The sequence below is a fragment of the Cryptomeria japonica genome, chromosome 6, assembly GCF_030272615.1.
Source record: "Cryptomeria japonica chromosome 6, Sugi_1.0, whole genome shotgun sequence".
Taxonomy (NCBI): domain Eukaryota; kingdom Viridiplantae; phylum Streptophyta; class Pinopsida; order Cupressales; family Cupressaceae; genus Cryptomeria; species Cryptomeria japonica.
Window position 1 is genome coordinate 413759613 of NC_081410.1, and position 17525 is coordinate 413777137.

General features: G+C 40.5%; 1 protein-coding gene across 1 annotated transcript; it reads right to left on the bottom strand.

Moving 5' to 3' along the window:
• Window positions 1–313: 313 nt before the first annotated feature.
• On the bottom strand, window positions 314–8423 carry LOC131039216 (uncharacterized). The gene is made up of 3 exons (XM_057971914.2): window positions 6847–8423; window positions 2580–2717; window positions 314–2402 (listed from the first exon to the last, which is right to left on the bottom strand). Exons 1-3 carry the CDS (start codon window positions 7336–7338, stop codon window positions 765–767), a joined length of 2268 nt encoding a protein of 755 aa, XP_057827897.2. The 5' UTR covers window positions 7339–8423; the 3' UTR covers window positions 314–764.
• Between the last annotated feature and the right edge of the window lie 9102 nt (window positions 8424–17525).

Sequence of the window (17525 nt, forward strand, 5' to 3'; positions counted from 1 at the left end):
TCTGGTAGCAGAGATGAACATGACATGTAAATAACATTTTCTGCTTCCAGAAAGAAATTTAGACAAAAGGACCTCCAAATTCTATCGAGGGTTTTCAATTTTGTTGAGAGTAGTTTTGCGACACTTGCAATGCACGATGCAGTTGTTTACCAATAACATCACTAATTATTCACTTTCATAGAATATACAGAAAATCCAAGCTTCTTGTTCAGCTTGGCGATCATGTCTAAGCACATTTATCATTAACGTTAAATCTAATTTTAGAAAGATAGCAACAAAGCAATATAAGGTCCTAAAATTTTAGATTTCCCGCTTTCTACTAAAAAATAAATTTTTATTATTAAATACAATTTAGTTGCTTACCGTTGCGACTGTACCCCATGTTCCGATGGCACAGCTAGTTTGGATTTATTGTCACCAATCTGCTATAAAGCGCAGACTAGAATCCATGAAAGGAGAAGATGGGATTCTTGAATCCAAAACAAGAATACATCTCAAGTAACAGAAAGACTGTCCAAATATGATTGCAAGTAGATAGCCAAAATTACATCAAACTTGACCCCGCCAGGGATTGCGTTTGATTCCATAGCATAGGTGTGCTTGATGTTCCAGACTTCTGCAGTAGACGTATTGTCATGCACTGATGATCACTTTGCAAAAGGATGGTTCCATATCTGAAGTTCAGTGATAGCTAAATAGCCAACATCAGATACGAGTGTAATATTCTGTCAATCACGCACTCATCTTTGGAAGTTTGTGGCCACCTAGTGTTTCTGTTTCAAGACATGTCTAAGTTGGGATTTTTGGCTTTCCATCTTTGCTTCCAATAGCCTTGCTTTCAGACTGTTCTTCTGGATTCCCTTAGGCCACTCTACACATCCCTTTATGCCTCTAGCAATATGGGGATTGCCTGCATCTGATGAACTCCACGTTCCACCATTGGATGGACTGACCACCCCATTCACAGACTGTTGGCCAGGTGAGGTCATTGTGACCATGCTCTTCGTGTTAAAATTGTTCTCCATGGAGATTGTTTTATATAACTCTCCCTTACCAGCATTTGGCCCCCAAAGGTGCCCTTTGGTCCTCAATTGCCCTGCTTTAGGAGAGTAAGCTTCAATTTCTGTGATGACAACAGCTGAGTCTTTGTTCTCTTCCCAATCCGTTTCACTCTCTGAAAAGCTACCATCCATTTCACCTCCATTTAAAGAGGTTTTGCTCTCTTGAAAAGAATTGCTAGATCCTTCCTCATCCCCACTACTTGCATAGTCCCATTCAGTCTCTTCTTCATCACCATCTTCTCTTCTTTTCACTCCATCATCCTGTGAATGTGTTTGTCTGTCTCCCCCTCTGCCCTTTTTATCTTGGTGGCCTCTAATCAAATTTCTATTGAATCCATGGGTCTCAGGAGTTACAGTAAGAATCTTAGAGGAATGGCTCCTGGGACTGTAACAACCATCCTCTGGATCCCATCCAGTCCTACCATCAGATGAGTCATTCTGTCCGGTGTATTGTTGTAAATCTCCAAAAGCAGAGAAAACATCTTCAGAAGTTGGAGGCTGATACGAGAACTCTTTCATATCTTGAACCTGTATTGAACAAGCAGCCTCCCTGAGCAATTTAGCATCTCGCACATCTGCAGCAGCATCATGTACAATACCATTGCCTTGAGATGCCATTCTCGAATTTATAAAACCTTCCAAATCTCCTCGCAGTTTATCTAAAGCTAGACTCTTCTCTTGCAGTGCAAGCTTTGCATCTACAAGTTTCATCTGAACCCTTTCCTCACGCCACACCTCGGCCATCTGCAGCATTTTACGTTCTTCCTCGACTTCTTCCCTAACTTTCATACATTCACGTTTTAGCTGCTCTACTTCAGATTTGTCTTCCCCAATCTCTCTTGCCAATTCATCACAAACATCTTCCATGAGCTGCCTTGCCTTCCTTTCCTTCTCAAGGTCTTCCAAAGATCTCATTATTGTCATTTTCGTCTCTGCAAGCTCCTTTGTCAGTTTTCCATTAAGCACTTCCATCTTTCGATTTGCTTTCCTCTCATTGTTCAACTCTTCTTTCATTTTTTGTATCATTACCCTGATCCTTTCTTGTTCTTTATTCTGCCATCTGGCCCTCTCCTCTGCAATTTTTTTCAGAAAACAGTCTACTTCTTTTCGGGAGGATCTCTCTGCACGCTCTAGCTCCTGCACTTGCAGACGAGTTTTTGCCAGCTCATTTTGCAGAGCCAAGACAAGAGACTCACTTGTAGTTTGTTGATCTTCTAGGTCCTTGATCTGGTGGTATGCTCTGAAAACGTCTTCTGAAGTCTTTCTAACGCCCGAGTCCCACTTTGTGGCCTTCTCCAGCTCAGGATTTGAGATTACAGTAGCTTGCTTAACTGGATCGACCTAGAGAAAATTACAGCTGGGTCACAATCCATGAAAAGATTCAAGAAAATAGATGCAGCTTTGAGACTTGATTATGAACATTTCCCTATGCATTAATAACACCCCGTACAAGAAGATTTGTTAAAAGGGTGGGTACAGGATACAGACACCAGTACACAAGAAAGGAAATTGAAATACCTGCTGATAGCACTTGTTGCTTAAAACAGCAGTTGAAAGAGGAATTAATCCATTCTTTTTCCTTAAAGCTCCATGATTAGTCGACCTCATCAGAGCAAGCTTATACAGGTATGAACTCTCCGCATAAGCATCCAGGGGCTGCAAAGTGACATTGGCAGTGTTAAAAGCAGAATATAAGACATCGTGATCAGACTGCCTCAAATACATCTTTTGAGCATGGAGACCATTGAACCTGATAATTGGCATTATCCATGATTCCACGGAGTACCAAACCCCCTAGAAACTAAACAGTACACCCTTACAAGGTTCGAGGATTGCAATTTCACAGCTGCTGGGTTCAATACTCAAGGGCAGTCTACATATGAGAAAGAGCAGGACTTCCAGAAATCGTCAGTAATCACAAGTCATAACACTAATTATGTGAATTAAAATGTTCTTTATACTTCAACTTTGTAAAAAATAAAAACAGGAAACCACATTTCCTAAATTCTGCACAATACAACCTTAAAGATGCATATGGCTTGTGTTTTTCCATCTGCTGGAATCAATACTCAAGGGCTATTTATGATAAAGAACGTGATTTCCAGAAATCACCAGTATTTCCGAGTCAAGACACGAGATGTTGTAGAAAAATTAAAAAATAATAATAGAAACTGCATTCCATTATCAAGTAGAAGCATCAAGAAATAAACAACACATTTTGCCAACTTACATGATCAGATTTTTACTTCATTTCAAAAAGAAAAAATTGTGAGTAAGGAATTATCTAAACAAAACAGAGCTGTTCAGTTTCAAACACACTCATGACAAAGCAGGAAAATAGCCAATGAAGAATCTAACAACATGATTCAAGACGATGCAGCCTTACTTTGGTGCATAAATATTATATTCTAGTCAATGCAAAGAGATGATACGGAAATAACTTATGGGTAGAACTCTAGAACTTAAAAATGTAAAACATGAGGACTAAAAGATTAAGGAATCTGCAGATAGACAAAATATTCAGCAACGTGCATAATGGGAGCGCATTCTTGGGCTCCGTGGAAATCCTGCATTGTTCTGAGGACAGTGGTTATATGGTATATTTCAGTTGCTTGTTTGTCTATGAATTTGTGGTTACCAATCTGTAATAGAGATAGCTAGCACAATTTACCAAAATTTAAAATTGGCTATCACAGTTTTGAGCATAGTTTGAATTATTGTTGAAGAATTTCATGTTAATGTTTGAGGTGATTTAGATGAGTAAAAGATCATAAATTGGTTTGAGAGCGTCTACAGGTAGATAATTGTGTACACTTGTGATTGTTTCTATTTATAGTAGGTTATTTGGAGTTTGCAGTTTGCACCAATAAAAGAGTATTTGTAAGGATTTGTTTAACTGTTGAGGATGTATGTGGTATACCACATGGAGGTTCTCCACCGTTTTACCGTTTCAATTTGTTTTTTTTTTTGGTTATTTCTGGCTGACGACATATTACATGTGGAATTGGATTTTGCACAATCTTATAGCTGATGCAGATCATTGGGAAAACTTGTGGATGCTATATATTATGGGCTTTGGATCGAATGAAAGTAAGGGAAGAGGTAGAATGGAAAGAGTGAGACTGTGAGGTCTGAAATGGAGATCGTGAGCAAGGAACAAGGAGCATAATGTGGAGTGCAATCTTGAAGAAGATAATAATGCAACATAGTGGAAGTCATTAGACTAGTGTAATTCTGACGTTATTTGGTAGTGTAATTTGTGTTTGAATGGTTATAGTAAAGTGTAGTAACCATGGTGATAATCATGCAAGCTTATATAAATAAGAAAGTAGTGTTGTTTTCTGTGATATCTCTGTATTATGTATGTATTTTGGTATTAGGCTGCATGGCTGGATAGTCCTTCATTGGACCCTCCAACCATGACTGCATCAGTGCAAATAGACAACATAAACTTGAAAGAAAATAGAGAAAATTTGGATCAACAAAAAAAATAGGTATTATTTACATTTATATAACCATAAAACGTGTACAATTTCAATTCTGGAGGCATAACTAGTAATCAATCATTATGAGTTCAGATTTTGCTTTATCAGACCAGATGTATGATGAGCTTCGATTGACGGTTAGCTACGCAATGCCTGATAGCATATTTCACGTCAGTAATTTATTATCGTTGAGTATGTATTGGACATCGGTACTCATATTGGCACGCAAAACTTTGTTGTGCACCTCAATACAAAAGATATATTTCGTAAGGCTAAATGCTCTAATTTTGTGAACTGCTGTTATTTATGCTTTGGCCTTTGTTTTCCCTGTCGTTTTAGGTGGTTGTTACATAGCCCAGAAAGTTTTGGTTGAATTTTATTTTTCTATCAATGACCGAGATTCAACCATCCCATTATTCCCTTCTACATAAACATAAGCAAGTTTAAATACCTACTGATACAAAAGTTTGAACCTTTGTTCTCCTAATCTGCAGTCAAAACGTATTTGTTGGAACTGAACTGCAAAATGTCCACTCCGAACACAAAATAGAGGAACAGAACCAATTATATCAGCAGACCAATGGCAGAACAGCTCTCTGTTGAAAGTCTGAAAATGAATTATTTTAACAGGGAAAGCCAAATCTTGATTGCAAAAATATGTCAATTTTTATAAAAGTTATGTCTTTTTTATATTAATGTGGAATTTTAAGTTGTGACTTTTGATATTCCAGATCAATAATTTCTAGTGTGTTTGCTTGTATAGAATGTGTACTAATCTCTACTAAGTGCTCACAAAAGCTTGCCCTGATGAAAAAAGTAAGATGATGTATCATATCCAAAGACAATGGAGTTTTGAAAAGAAATGTCACTTGGAACTATATATATTCAACCTAGATGTGTCGAAAGAACCCCTCACATTCTTCCATGCTCTTACTACAGGCATTCCAAGTTACATTTTTGTGTATTCTTGTTAAGTTGAACCCTTAGTAAGCAAATGCAAAATCTACATTATGATACGCCTCCTTAAAAATTTGGAGAGAACTACTGAAAAAGAGCGTCTCTGAGCATAGTTTTACTATAATGTGTATGTAACAAAGTGAACAATAACATTTGGGGCAAGCTTTCATAAATTAGAGTAGAAAACTGTTCAAATAGAAATCTACATATTAATGGCCATTCTATGGAATTTCAGAAAAACAAGCATTCAGGCACAAAAACTCTATAATTTTATCAAAAAGCTCTTCCACGCATCAGAGTTTCAAGATTTTTAAACATTTTAAGGTGGCAATAGTTTTTTAACACGGGCTTTTGTATCCTTCAGAAATGAGCGTTGCAAACTTACCCTTTGAATCAAAAAATTAAAAAAATTATCTGTGCTGAGATTTTCCCCAAAACTTTCAAATAACAAAGTCCAGAAAATTTTTAGGCCAAACGACTAGTAAACCTAAACACTAAGTTTACTAAAGCCCTTGGAATTTTGCTCATATTTGGCAAAATTTGCAAAAATGCGTTCCAATTTCCCTACATAAGCATATCTGCAAACTCTTTTGCCAATAGGTGGAGTCGAAACCAGTATATCGTCACGGAAAAGAAATCCTACGTTGAGGTTTCAGAAAAACCCCTCTTTTCAGTTTATGTGAGTTCAAGACGTGTAAGTGAGAGTCGACATTGCTTGTCAAAGGCAAATTTAAGTTTAAAAACAAAGATGTTAAGCCTGACGTCTCTTTAAGCACAAAGCACATATATTAAGTGCGTTGGCTTTTATAAGGGAGAAAACTTCCCCATAACTATCTCGTAAGACTGATGTAACATTTCTGTCTCTTGAAGTGATATGAACTGGATTCCCGCAAATGAAAAACTAAAAAAGCAACCAGAACCTTAAGATCTTTGGAAGGAAAAATTCTGTTAGACTGGTACTGAAAGCTTTCCGCTAAGTTTATCGACTTGTTTAAACATAAAACAATTGACACTGCTAAGATTGGACGTTAAATCAGTTAGATGGATTACCGGAAAATAAACTAAAAAAGTTCTGTCCAAGCACAGATTTGCCTCAAACTTCCAAACGATCCGAACCAGCCAAAAAGACATAACTGACGGTTTACTTAAATCCTCAGGAAGACACTAACAAAAATTTCCTAAAATATTAATAATGGAGAACAAAAATCTTTTAACGCGCATATTTTATACACAATAGAAACATTGATCCCATGCTTACACACCCAGAGGCTGAAATTATTCTAAATCTGACTAGCATTAAAGAAAATATGCCGAAATAAATAAAAGACAGTAATAATGAAGACCTCAAAATCCTGCAGGTCACTGCAGCCTTGCTTTTTCAAGCGATGAATAGTCGATGAGATCGAAGCGCTGGCACTTTTCCTCCGCGAATCTTGAGGCTGCTGCAGCGCCCACACACTGGCCGCCAGTTTTCGTGCAGAAACCACTACACAAGAATCAGTATTGCTACTATTTCTTCGCTTGCCACTATTACTGTTACTTGAAGCGTTCACTTTACTATCATTACTTTTCCCGGAACCACGAGCAAAGGCATCATAAGATCGATTCTCGTAAAGCTTCCAGCACGGCACAGGCGTTCCGGGCCCGCTCTTTCTACTCAACCGAGGGCTGCGAAAGCGACCTCCGTGCGCCTTATTTTTCTCCTCTCTGTCTCCCTTAAAATCTAGCGAAGCCTCACGCCTCTTCAATGCCAATGAATACTCCCCTGCCGCTGGTGCCTTCCGCGACTTGGCCATACCTGAGTCTCTGTACACTCCAAACCCTCGCATTAACATTTTCCAGCCAAAATATTTTCCATCTCAGCCAACAGCTACTTCACCTCAGTTCAGAAGAAACAATGTCACTACAAGACGTAGCGAATACGTATCCTTTAAGGTAGGGTAGTTGAGAGACAGGACGGCGACATAAATATCACACAGCTCAACTCTTTCATTCAACTCAACATAGATGTGAAACCTGGAAACGGACAGCAGGATGCGAAAAACCGAAAATAGTCTATCCTCTATTTAATCTCTACTCCTTAAACAAAGATTAATCTCAAAAATGCATGCAATTTAAGCTTTAAACAAAAATTAATCTCAAAAAATGCATGCATTTTAAGCTTTGCGTCTCCATTTCACACAAAATAACGCAGCGCTACAGAAAAAACGTCTAACTCCTCAGATCGCTACTGTGTGGCCCCCGGCAAAAAAACAACTTCGACTCCTGCTACAGAAACTCGAACCCCTGACCTCGACAGGCGCCCCTTCACCATCCCCCGCTCCTCACAGCGCAAAGCCTCTATCTTCCAGCTAATCTTAATCTCAAAAACTCTAAATCTGGCATAAACATTGATTAGTTGACTGGATTTTTTAAAATACCGAGCTTATCGTCCACGGTGTTTGCAGCGGCATCCGAGGGAGATTTGACACGCGGCTCACATCGGAGGGTCTCATCCACGCCGGACGTTCGTATGCGACAGGGAACTCTTGCGTCTTCTCCGACGTTTAATCCGTGCAATGATGAATTTACCTGAAATAAAAAAAGGCCCGGGCGCCCCCACACTGGTTGTACTTTGAACAAAGGGCTGTTTTCATTCGAGGGTTGAAAGCTCATTCCGCCATCACTCTTTACTCTTTGTGCGTGAGAATTATTACTGCCCTTCAAGGTTGACGTATATAAAACCTTATTCTGCCCTGGTTGAGGGGACACACCATGTTCGCTTCAAATGGCGGTGTACATTTTGTGCGTTTTTTTAACACACTTGTCGCCCTGGGGATTTCTCGCAGCCTGTTAACCATTAAAATAGTAGAAAGCTTTCGCTGTTCGAATCTGAACCAAAAAGATTGAGGTAATGAAATTGGGTGAGCTACAGGAATGGGGTGGCTACTAGGCTAGTGGACTGGGGGTAGACTACAATAATATGGTTCCATCATTACCAAATAAGCATTGTCCTTTCCCTTTAACCAAATTATCTACAAGTCAACTATGGTTTTGCTCCATAGTAAATCTATTTATGAGTTTGGACAAAGTTGCGTCTCATTGTCCAATTATTATTCATTTGCCTATGTTCGCTTAATGTTTTGATTTATTTTTTTAATGTGTCTATATTTTGTCCCTGACGATATAATCGAGGCCGCTCTTTCACGATTTAAATTTCTAAATGTGTAAGGTGCAGATTCAATCCACGGATATTGGAGTGGCCGCAGGCCGTCCCGTACAGTATTTTTGAAAGCGAAATTTATAGATTCTCTTTAAAAGCGCGCTTTTTATAAAATTTAAAGATTCTAAAACATATAGGTCTCTTCTCTAGGGGAATTTATAGATTTTAAGACATATGTCTCTTTTCTAAAGGATAGGTGTGTATATATTTTTTATTTTTTATTTTTTATTTTTTTGTCATAAACATATCATCTTTATGTTTAATTTATTTTTTACACTTTGTATTAACATAAAGATTGACGGTGTGGGGCCTTTTGTCTAGGGAGGCTCAAGCGAGCACTTGGAAATACGCTCTTGTTGGTAACACTAAGGCGGTGTTGTCGACTCAGCTGCCGAAGGTCACTGTTGGTGAGGATGGTCCAGAAATTTGCCTCCCCGACAATGTTATGGATAATATCGCCTCCTCCCTACACCTCTGCTTGGTGGGGAGATTATTGGCCTTCAAACCCACGATTGAAATGGTTAGAAGATGGGTTGGTTCGAGATGGAAACTAAAAGGTAGCATCTTTGTCTCTGTTATGTCGGGTGGGCTCTTTCGATTCAAGTTCATTGTTGAAGAAGACTTTATTTACATCCTCTCTGGTTCGTGGTCCTATGGCAAACACTGCTTAGCCCTCTCTAAGTGAAAGTCGGGGTTTGACCCCAGCACTGATCTCCTCAGACTTTCTCCTATTTGGATCAGACTCCCTGGTCTCCCTTCGGAATTCTAGGACGATACCATTTTCAAATGGATTGGCAACTCATTTGGCCAGTTTGTTGCTGCTGACAATGTGACGATGCAGAAGACCATACTTGTTTATGCTCGCCTCTGTGTGAATGTGGTTGTTAACAACCCCCTTCCGAACTTCATCGCTCTAAAATCTAAATGGGGTAAATGGACACAAGTTATTATCTATGAGAACGCCTCCCTTTATTGCCAAAGATGTGGAAAACATGGCCATGTGATAGCTAAATGTTTGGCCCCTCCATCTCCAGAGGACAAACAGAAGGAGAAATTGTCCTACCCGAGAATTGTCAATGAGGACTCGATTCAAAATGTCCCCCCCCCTAACCCCCCGGCTCCTGACAATGTTGAGAACCTCGAGAAATTGTCCTCCCCAGGAATTGTCAATGAGGACTCGATTCAGAATGTTCCCCCCCAAGCCCTCCGGCTACTGACAAGGTTGAGGACTCGATGGAAAGGAACGATTCTCAAGTTCATGTTGAGGATGGATACCCCTTCCTAAAGGTTACTCTCAATATAATGAAGACCCTTGACCCCAAGCCCCCCCCCCCCCCCTCCTCGAGGATCTTCTTGGGAACAAACCTAGAAGAGGGAGAGATCTCCGGGAGGGAGGAAGAACATGAAGGACTGAAAGTTGAGGAGTGCTTCAGGGAGAAGAAGGGGTACAAGGAGGTTACCCCCAATGTGTTCAAAATGATGAATCCCAATATTATGGGGGACGATGGAAGGGGTATATGGTGTGTGTGGAATCTTCTGGGGAGATCACTATTACCTTTTTCTCCCAGGGTAGTCGATCTGCCCCGTCTTTGTCGGTGGATAATGAGACAGAGGAATGGCAAGAACCAAAAAGAAAGACTAGAAGAAATAGGAAGGCGGACGTTGATAATAACTCTAAACCAGGAAGACTCTCTGAGAGGACCCTCAAAAATAAGGTAATGGCCCGAGAAATTGCCAATGGGCGACAACTTACTCTGGAGACATCTCAAAAAGGCAAGAAATGAAGTTCCTTTCTTGGAACTTAAGGGGCTTAAACATCCCTTCGAAGCAGTATGCTTTTAAGCAATGCATTGTAACCAATAAGGTTGATATTATCTTTATTCAGGAAGTGAAAATGACCTATCAAAACTTTGCTTCTCTTGTGGACAGTTTATGGCCTGATGTTGTCTTCTATTATAGTGAGGCAGAAGGCGCTTCGGGTGGTGTGGCGACTCTCTGGAATAAAAGTAAGTTGGATGGGAACGCAGTTGCCTTTTCTCACAGTTTTCTTACTATAAGGTTCACTTTGAATAACTTCTCCTAGTACTTTTTCAACATATATGCTCCCAATACTAGAAATGGTCGGGCCCTAGTCTGGGAGGAAATCTCTATCTTCATCGCTAACAATAAGGAGGCAATGTTCATGTTGGCCGGTGACTTTAACACCCCTCTTTATCCCTCGGAGAATTTGGGTGGTCTAACTGATTATAGTGATACCATACTTGACTTTGCAGACTTCATTAGGAAAAATGACATGTTCGATCTAGATCTTCAAGGGAATCCCTTCACCTGGTCTAACAACAAAAAAGGCTCTTATCTTATTCAGGTCAAGCTAGATAGATTCCTAGTCTCAGCTAAGTGGGACCTCGGCAATAATACATCTCTCTCGAACCTCCTTCGCACTATTTCTGACCATTCCCTAATCCTCCTTTCTTGGGTTGATAGGCTAATCTCGGGCCCCATACCCTTTAGGTATGATATTATGTGGCACTCTCACCTAGAGTTTAAACAATGCATCCAAAATTGGTGGAATTCCCCTGTTCAAGGTTCTGCTATGTTTAGAATCTCCAAAAAGCTGGAAATAATCAAAAGGGAGGTCAGAGCTTGAAATAAATCTTCTTTTGGAGATATCTTCAAGAGAAAGAAGGAGGTTGAAAATAAACTGGACCGACTTCAGAGAATCATTGTTGAGGGGTCACCTCTATGGATATCCACAAAGAGGAGGAACATTGGAGACAAAAATGGAAAGACATCATGGGCATCAAAGAGATCTTTTGGAAGCAAAGATCCAGGATTCAGTGGTTAACTGAGGGGGATAGGAACACCTCCTTCTTTCACAGGTTTGCTTCGAAACATAAGAGGAGAAACATTATATGTTCCTTATTCAATGACAGAAATGAAGAATTAGTGGGGACTAACGAGATTGGGCAATGGGCTTCTCTGTTCTTCACTAATACGTACACTAATGACAGGGCGAGAGAACCTACTGAAGTAAGTGATAAAATCCTCAATCTTATTCCTCATGTCCTGAATGACATTGACAATGAGCTACCGATGTGACAAGTTACCGAAGAGGAAGTTAAAGTGGCAGTTTTTGCTATGGCTACCTATAAGGCCCCAGGCCCAGATGGCTTCCCCCAAGCCTTCTTTTAGGAGTTTTGGGAGATTGTGAAGTATGATTTGATCAAAGACACCAGGGACTTCATTTGAACGGGGAGCCTTCTGAAAAAAATGAATAATACTTTCATTGTGTTAGTTCCCAAAGTGCCAGATCTTAAGCCTATAACTGATTTTCGTTCTATTAGCCTTTGCAATACCGTTTAGAAGATCTTTTCTAAAGTTGTTTTTAATAGAATCAAACCTCTATTGGATAGATGTATTAGCCCCTCGCAGAAAGGTTTTGTTCCGGGCAGGTAGATCCTCGATGCGGTCATAACTACTCATGAAGTCATTCACTCCATGGAGAGAAGTCGCAACCCAGGTATGGCTTTTAAACATGACATCTCTAAGGCTTATGATAAAGTTAACTGGAATTTCCTGTATGTTGTCCTATCCAAGTTAGGATTCAGGGAAAGATTCCTCAATGTTATCAAGGTGGCGGTGGAAAGCGTTCACTACTCGGTGATTGTCAATGGCACTCCTTGGGGATTTTTCAAGGCTGGGAAGGGCCTAAGGCAGGGTGACCCTCTATCACCTTAATTATTTATTATGGTAGTTGAAGTTCTGACCCAGAACTTCTCCCACTTGATCGGGAACAAAAGAATCTCGGGTGTGAAAGTGGCTTCTACCCTTCCCTTGATGGTTATGCAGCAATTTGTTGATGACACTTTCATGTTTGTCCAGTCATTTGTTATTGAAGCTAAAGAATGGAAACACTTGTTGGAGGATTACGCCTTGGCCTCAGGACAGCTTATTAACTATAACAAGAGTAAAATTTATTTTTTCAACATGGATAGGAATCTCCAAAATAAACTAATCCACATTCTTGGATGATGTGTTGGTAATCTCCCTGATTCCTACCTAGGTCTTCCCCTCACGGTTAAGGAGGTCACCCCCCAATTCTGAGAGTCTATACTGGAAAGAATGCAGAAGAAACTGGCTGGTTGGTCTGGTAAAACTTTGAGCGATGTTGGCAAACTTCTGCTATTGTCGGCTTCTCTTCAAGGTGTCCCTGTCTATTTCCTATCCTTATTTAAGATCTCCATTGCTATGGCGGAGAAACTTGAAAAAATCCAAAGAATTTTTATGTGGACGGGTATGGAGGAGAAAGCTAGAATCAGTCTTGTCAACTGGGAGGTGGCGTGCAAACCCAAGTACATGGGAGGCGTAGGGATTAGAAAAATTTCGGACCTAAATAAGGCCTTGTTGACTAAAATTGGATGGAATCTTGTGATGGGCAGTGCTAACTAGTGTAAGATTATGAGGGCTAAGTACTTCAACCACACCCCCTTTTTCTTCCCTTGTTTCCTCTCATGACCTCCCTTCAGGCTCTAAAATATGGAACAACATTGTCAAAAGCCGAAAACTGCTTAAGGGAGGCCTAAAATGGCAGTTGGGCAATGGTGAGAAGATTAGATTCTGGGAGGATAATTGGATTGGAGATAGACCCTCGATCTTTACTTGCTTCAGTTGCCTCATGGGGAGTCTCAAGGAATCGCTTGGTCCTCTTGTGATGAATTACATATACCCCCTTGGCCGCTGGTTGAGACTTGCTGATGGTCTGGGGGATAACACTCATTTGGGTCATTTAGCGGGGGACCTTCAGTCTATTCTTGAGGAGGTCAAGATTCCCCTACCCCCCCATGCTGACAAGTTTGTTTGGGCTTTCAATCCCTTTGGGTCCTTCAGTGTCAAGTCGGCCTACAATCTTCTCATCACTCTTGCTAATGATTTCTATGGCTGGAGGAAAGTTTAGAATTCATAGATCCCAAAAATATTTTTTTTCTGGTGGACGGCCCTTCATGGGAAGATCCTAACCATTGGTAACCTTAAGAGGAGAGGATTTTTTATGGCCAATTGGTGTGTGTTGTGTAATAGCATTGAGGAAAGTATCAATCATTTCTTTATTCATTGCCCCTTCGCCTCCATGGTCTAGCACAAAGTCTTATAGAAATTCAACATCACCTAGACCTCCTTAGAAGACTTGCAGCAGTTTATCATCAACTGGAAGTGCCCGTCTTCTCACCCCCCGATCAAATAGTTTTGGAAACTCGTCCCTCCTCATATCTGCTAGAACATCTAGAAGGAAAGGAATAACCCACTAGTACATTCGGAGCTAATTTCCGATGGCCGTTTGTCGGATTTTCAATGAATTTTCATCGGAGTGTCGACAAAATCCACCATTGAAAACTCGACGTCGGATTGGTCGACGATGCCATGCCCGTCGGAAATTCAACAATCCAATGGACTCTGTCGACGGTCAAAGAAGTCGTCAGTCGAAAGCTTGGTATTCATCGTAATTCCGACGATGATCATTTTTATGAAAAAAATAAATAAAAGAGCCATCGAAGGAAGGAAGTTCTTTCAATTTGTTTTAAATCCTAAGGGGTTCAGGGTTTAGGTTTTAAGTCGTTTCAATACCTGAGAAAAGCCCTTTTGGTTTCTAATTTGGCGTTACTGTATTCACTTAAGCGATGGGTCCATTTATCATAAAAGTGTTCTCCCCTTGTCATTTACCTAGGCGGTCCCTTTAAATATTTTATTCTTGTTCGCTTTTAATCTGCCTTTTCTAATGTCCGTCGGGCCTTATAAGTATCATGCGATTTTCTGTTGATCCGACGGCCCGCGTTGATTCGCGACCAAAAAGTGCTTGAAACTTAGTTTTCGTGAAGTAGTGAAAGGTGAAGGTGGGCCTGACATATAGGTTTAGACCAAAGCTAAACACCGATCAAGTTTCATCTAATCGGACGAACAACGTGGTTTCGTGAGATCAAGCTGAACGTGTTTTAACCTTCACAAAGTGGCGAAAGGGTTTGGCGAGTCTCAGAGATAAGCGGTCTTCTTCGGCTAAAGAATGATCAGGTTGGAAAAAGATCAATGGCTTCTCATTGTTTCATGGTCGGGAGATGCACAAGCTATACCTTCAGCGAAATAGCGAAAAGGTGGAGGGTCCCGCTAAGAGTGGTAGTAAATGTGGTAACCCCAGTTGGCGATGACATGGTGGTGACAAGGCACTCAGTTGGCAGTATGCAGTGGGTCCAGGCAAGGTTGTCATAAAAAGAGTAAACAATGAGCAAGTTCTTGAGATCTAACGGCTCGATTGAATTCGGGAAGATAAGATGGTAGCAAGTTAGTCATTACAAAGTAGCGAAAAGGCTGATGGGCCCAAGGGACAGGCATGGCATGAAGTTAAAAGCAGATCAGGTCTGTTTTGATCTAACGGTTCTCGTGGTTTCGTGGCTGCAAGCCAAACAAAGAATAATGTTCGCGAAGTCGCGAAAGACAGGTGGAAATCACACGGAGGAGTGACGTGACACGTGGTTTAAAAAAGTGGTTGAGGGCCCGCCTAGGTGTAACCGACAGTTATGTGGGAATAGTAAAAGGGAACACGTGGCGGATTAAGGGTGGAACCAAAAGGAGTTTCTAGGGCTAATGGTTGACTGCCATGTGGCGTTTATTAACCGGATAACAAGTGGGGTAAGTAATTCCCGAATAAAGGGCCCACTTAAAAGGCATTCATCTCAAGATTGATCCAACTCTTCTCATTGTTTCGTGACCCGAAGATGCCCGTAGCTTAACCTTAGTGAAATGGCGAAAATCATTAGCCGTCAAGATGAGGCGCGGTTAGTTAAAAGGATTGACAATCCCGGTTGGAGTTAAAGGCCGGGTGATTTGAGTTTGATCTAACGCTTGGCGCGGCCTCGCGAAGGAAAAGTGCACGACTGTTAAACTCCGCGAAGTGGTGAAAAGGAGGTAGGGCCCGACACTAAAGAAAAGAGATTAAACAAAGATAAAGGCGATGTAAGTTCTCGAGATCCAACGACCAGCGTTGTTTCGCGAAAGAAAAGAGCATGGGTTTTATGTTCTGCGAAGTAGCGAAAGAGCAAAACAGAGGAAAGACTTAGAGAAATTATGACCCGTTGGAGCCAGTTTTGAATTCGATTTGGCAAATTTAATTCTGAAAAGAAAGCCGAAGCATGCAGAGTTAATTTCTAAAAACTTAAATGCCAACTTGCCCTTTTCAGTTCACATCAACTTGATTGCTAAGTATTGTTTCATCGAAGTTTGTTGCAGAGCAAATTGTTGCAGAGCGATTTTATTCAGGCGAATAATCAGGTTTCTTGTGCTTTTCTTGATAACTCTTGGTTTGTTCTCAAACACTATTGTGTGAATTACTTCATTAGAGGTCTGTGCTAGCTTCTAGTGGTATAATTGTTTGACCAGAATGGCACCCAGAAGAGAATTTACAGGGAAAGTGAATTACCAAGACCGAAATATCTGTGATGATTTTTTAGAGCAATTAACCATGTCCACTAATGCTGGGGCTAAGGCCAAAGAGCTAGTACCTAAGAACCCTCATCTAAAAATTAGAGATGGCCTTTATAATAAGGGTAATTGGTTGAGGGACCCTGAAATAGGATTGTCAAGCTTAGGACTCTTCAAAGTCGGTTTTGAGTAGAGGAATTCCCCAACTCCTTTGAATGGCATATGGGAGCAGGATGTAGGAAAGCTTGTGGTCCCGGGTGTTTTTATGGATGTAGATCTGTTAGCCCTGATTGCACAGAATTATGACTGTGTGGCAAGATGCATCATGAACATAAAGGGATCAGTCTTGATTGAGATAAATGAAGATGAATTCAGGAAAGTGTTTAAACTCAATGAGTCCTCCAATTTGTTAGAACCTATTGACTTTGAGTCGTTAGCCTAGATTTACAACACACAAAGGGATCATCTTAGAAGTGGCCCATTGAAAGAATTCTTTGTAAAGATAGGGGGGTTAACAATTGTAGGCCCCAGCACAATGGAACCATTCTCTCTCAACCTATTTACTCTGAGAGCTAAGGGTATGTATTGGGCATTATGCCAAATTTTTGGAGAGGATGTTGAAAAGAATATGCCAACCCATTATATGTTAATGACTGCACAAATTCTAAACCCCTCCCTAGCAATAACATTTGATTATGCCTCATACCTTGCTGATGTAATTCATAAAGGGCTAGTAGGAATAAAAATTGGTAAGGTGGATAGGCCATTTGGATGGTACTCCATGTTAATGCATATGTTTCTATTCAAAGGGGCTGATTATTTTGGAAAGGAGATGGACCTGATTAAGGTCAAGGATAAAGAGGAGATGCCAATGCAGTTGTGGAGTACTATTCTATCTTGGGATAGAGAAGATGCAAGTTATTTAAAGTTTGATAGATGCTTTGCATCTAAAATTAGGATTCTTCTATGCAGAGAAAACCCTAGAATTCCTAAGGCTCTTTTGGAGTTTCTCAGACCAAAGGAGTTTGCAGAGGATATCAAGATTGTTCACAATTGGGGAGACATATATTTGTACCATGTGTCTGCTATTTTTAGAGTGTTTGGATTTAGAGGCACCCCCTTTTTACTACCCTATCAGGTCCCATTGAAGATAGGGATTGCAGAAGTCCTGAGACAAATTGGGGGAGTACAAGAAGAAGAGCTAACCAATAGAGGTAAAGGGACTATTTTCCCAACTATTACCATGGCTCACCATTTTGTGATCACTAAGGGTGGATAGAGATTTTTTGAAGAATTCTTTAAGCCATATAGGTTGTCTACTGTAGTGTCAAGATGTGCAGACCCCAAGGATTTTTT